Source organism: Geospiza fortis, unplaced genomic scaffold (assembly GCF_000277835.1).
Source record: "Geospiza fortis unplaced genomic scaffold, GeoFor_1.0 scaffold452, whole genome shotgun sequence".
NCBI classification, from domain to species: domain Eukaryota; kingdom Metazoa; phylum Chordata; class Aves; order Passeriformes; family Thraupidae; genus Geospiza; species Geospiza fortis.
Genome location: NW_005054369.1, coordinates 1,411,482 through 1,415,700, shown reverse-complemented (window position 1 = coordinate 1,415,700; position 4,219 = coordinate 1,411,482). Strand labels below are relative to the sequence as shown.

The following is a 4,219-nucleotide window of genomic DNA, read 5'->3' as shown; positions in this document are numbered from 1 at the left end:
ACAATGCCTTGAACTATTTTGGCCAACTGACAGGATTTCTGAGTTGTTAAACCAAGTATTGAAGCTTAAACTCTTGAAATAATATTCAGTTTGGAGAAATTCCCCTCACTGGGATTGAAAGTTGTGTTACCACTATAGCTAAGTGTATTTAAGGGATTAATTATGGGATTGTCAGATCTGCTGTTCTGCTGGGAATGTAAATGTAATTTATCACCATAGGCTGAAAACTTCCTGAGTTTTGAGGGAAGGTTTGCTTTAGATATATTAAAGTTTCCTGTTGTAAGTATGTGAGTTTGCTGTCCTTCTCATTTTAGGTCTCAGCAGTGCTGTGTGATGATGAAGTTATGCTGACCATTAAACCTGGTGAACACGGATCCACGTATGGAGGAAATCCATTAGCTTGCCGTGTGGCAATGGCAGCACTGGAGGTTTGTGTGGGGGGATAGAGATCTGGAATCCAAATTAAAAAGGGTCTCATGATCTTTGCTTAAATAAATGGTATTATTTTTCATGCTATCAGTAGAAATCTAGCTTTAAATAAGTATGGAAAATTGGTAGAGGGTATCTGTAGATCATAAAACAAATTTTAATTTTTTTACTGGAAATGTGGCCTGCTTCCTGTGTTCTTATGATCTTAAGGTCTTAAATGTCAAAATAAAGTTCATCTAGAGGAAGTTTCAAGGCAATTATGTAAATTTGGCCAAATACCTTCATTAATTTCAGAAGGCATTTTGAAATTGGCTTATTTTACTATATCAGCAGAAGCTGCTGCTCTGTGAGCTTGAGAACAGGTATGGATCTCAAATGGAAACTACAATGTCCTGTCCAGAAGGTACAACTCAATTATTTTGTGGTTGCTTAATTGACTACATTGATGCAGGTCACACAGAAAACCTCATCACTACCCAGTACTCAGACTTGGAGAGATTCAGAGCCTTCAGAGGTTTGCTGTTTACTTGCAAATAACAGCAAACAAAGAGCACTTTATTTAAAATAAAATTTCAAAGACATTATTGTTTCTTGTACACATGAATGAGAAAAGGCTTAATATAATCCTGCTGGGACTTGCAGCCTGTGCAGGGACACTGTGGCTGCAACAGCTTTTGTGAATCAGCAGGTTCAGCGTCATTACCTATCCTGCCCCATGGTAAACAAAACAAATGCAGTGCCCTTCAGCTGATTGTAGATCTGACTTCTCTTTAGGTAATTGAAGAAGAAAATCTGGCAAAAAATGCAGAAATAATGGGCAATCTGCTAAGAAGTGAGCTCATGAAGACTCCATCTAATATTGTGACTGCTGTAAGAGGAAAAGGGCTCTTGAATGCAATCGTAATTCGGGAAACCAAAGGTGAGGAAATAAAACCAACTGCACAAACACAGCATGGAGAAGTATTTTTCAACTTAAATTGTAGGTAGGGGATGGCATGGAGACATGATGTTTGTGTTCAGAACATGGCTATAGTACTGTAGTACCACTGAAAATTAATTTAAGTTACTGTGTGCTGTTAAAAATAGGGGTTTTTAATCAAGAAAGGCTGAATGGTTGTTTTTAAATTATTTGAACTCTTTTATGATTTGATAATGTTTAAACCTGATGGTGAATCTGCCTCCCAACAAATACCTTTATCTCTTCTCTTTGGGAAAAAACTGTCTACAGCTGGAACACCAGTTCCTGCCAGATTATGGGAGCATGGGCTGGGATTAGTTGTTTTCAGAAGAGTTTGAAGAGTACAATGAATACAGGAGGGTACAAAGAAGAAAAAAGTTAATGATGGAGAGCAAGTTTCTAGGGAGAAATTATATCAGACTAATATTGAATTATATCAGAAATCTGAATATCAAGGTGCTTGATCAAGGAATAAAGTGCTGCAGGAAGGTGGTGTCATTTTCCACAATGATGTGCTGAAACCCAGATTACATAAACATAACCTTATCTGAAATCCTGTCCACATGTTCCCTTACCTCCTCCTCACATGCTTCCCCTTTTAAAATTTATTTTAAAAATCTAACTGAGTGCCAGACAAGCACTGAGCTGTGAAGGAGCAGAACTCTGTGTGCTGAGGCAAAGGACATCTCTGGAGCAGTGTCACTCTGTGCAGATTCCAGAGAGTGACCTCTCCTTTGTGAGCACCCAACATCACCCCTCTGCCAGCTGGCACACAGCACCAGGTGCTGCAGGTGTGACACCTCCTCTGCTGTGCTGGGAACATCCTCAATGTCCTGCTGATGTTCTCCCTCCCTCCCTCTCTCCCTCCCGTTGCAGACTACGATGCCTGGAAGGTGTGTCTGCGGCTCCGCGACAACGGGCTCCTGGCCAAGCCCACGCACGGCGACATCATCCGCCTGGCCCCGCCCCTCGTCATCAAGGAGGATGAGATCAGAGAGTCCATCGAAATCATCCACAAGACCATCCTGTCCTTCTGAAAACATGGCTCTTACAGCCTGGCTGCTGACTGGTCCAATGGGGTGTGTTCAAATGTGCGTGATGAAGGCCTGCTCTTGAAGCAAGCATCTCTCATTCCTTTTATCTAAGAGGACTTGACTTTTAAAACATAGCTGTATCTTTAAATTATAATAGCTCTGTAGAAAATACAGAATGATTTTAAAGACTTTCCAGTCTTTAAATACTTGGAAATAAAGTTCTGTACATACTGAATAACTAAGTTGGAATATTTGAGGGAGATACCTATAGAAATCTGCTTAATTGTTTTAAGTCTTGCCCAGAGTTTAAAGTGTGATTTATATATATATATATATATATTTTAGGTTGCTGTGCACTCTCATATCACTCTCCAAAACATGGCATTTGGCAATTTTTGCCTCTCAGCAAGATGTCTGTAGGATGGAAGCACTTATCATTGTGGGTGAATTTCTGTTTTTCATGTGCAGCTTGAAAAAAATTTCTAATGCTGAAGGTTTGACAAACTGGGTGTTATGCTGGTGGACTTGAGAAGCATCGAGCTGTGTTCTGTGTGTACAATATTTTGATTGTATGACAAGAGATGCTGTTTTCAAGCCTGGCCTCAGTGTTTGGCTTTGCAATCTTGTAAAATAAATCTGAACATTTAGATCTGTTTTTACTGTTACAAAACTTTCTATCATCTGGATGTTTATATTAAAACACATTTTGCATTAAAAAAAATATGTTGACGTGCAATGAAAATACTCTGAGTCTTCAGAAGGAGCAAACCTCATAGAAGTTTGGAGTTTTAAATTTTTCTTAGCTGGTTTTAGCTGACCTAAGCCCCAATCAATCAATCAATCAATCACATAGTGTAAAATGTTCCCTTTGCTGAGCATAGGGGTTAAATACAGTTACATGCTCATAAAATAATCCTTTGGGAGTTGGAAGGCACCTTAGTTCATGGCAGCGACCCAATGGGGTGACTGAACATTTTCCCTTCCTTGCCTTGGGTGATGTGTCAGCTGTGGGTGAAGTAACACTGAACTGAAATACCTGAGAGAAACCATGGGGTAAACAGCACTTGCTGGAGACCTTTCAGAGCCCCAACAGGTAAACTTCCAAAACCCTTGGCAGCACAAAAGTTGACTTTTTTTAGAGTTACAAGGCTGGCAAGGATGAAGGACATGCTCAGGTCTGTTCCTGCCCCAGCTCTGCCACTGTTTGCCTAATTGCCAGAAGGGGCTGTAGGGCAGAAGGTTCCAGTCTGTGTTCTGGTGCTTCCCTGTCCTCACTCTCAGCAATATTCCTGCCACCTGTGTGTCATGCTGCCATTGTGCCCCTCAGGCCACAGAGCATTGTATTTTCCTTCTGTGCAACACCATCCACGTACCTAAAGTTTGTGGTTGTTCTTGTTTCAGTTCTTACCCCTTTTCTGGTTAAAATTCTCTTTTTTTTCCTCCAGAGGTGCCGTTTTCTAGAGCCCTTGCTATTCTGCAATACCCTGCTCCCCCATTCCCTCACTAAAGCTGGGAAGAGCCAGTCAAGTTCACATGATTTGGGCGCTGTCCTGTAGCTCATGCCCACCATTGTGGAGGATTTTTTTTTTCTTGAAACTGTTTTAAAGTACAGCTTTGAAGCTGTTCCCCCTCAATTATTTTATTTATGTAATAAACAAGAATTGTATATAAAACTCTGTGACTTGCTTTACTCACTTGTACTCTCTGAGAATATTTTTTTTGTCTGCTGATGATCAATTTGAGCTCAGATTTTACCCAACCCACTTTCTGGTTGCAGTTTTAATAGGCCAAGACTCTT

At 40.4% G+C, this 4,219-nt stretch overlaps 1 protein-coding gene across 1 annotated transcript in view; it reads left to right on the top strand.

Annotated features, from left to right (window-relative positions):
* The window catches only part of OAT (ornithine aminotransferase), a 7,722-nt gene extending 4,565 nt beyond the window's left edge, over positions 1-3,157 (top strand). Inside the window, exons 7-9 of the mRNA XM_005424507.2 lie at positions 315-428; positions 1,204-1,348; positions 2,264-3,157. Of these exons, the coding sequence (XP_005424564.1) occupies positions 315-428; positions 1,204-1,348; positions 2,264-2,424 (420 nt within the window). The 3' untranslated portion in view covers positions 2,425-3,157. The remainder of the gene's footprint in view (positions 1-314; positions 429-1,203; positions 1,349-2,263) is intronic.
* The last annotated feature ends 1,062 nt before the right edge of the window (positions 3,158-4,219 follow it).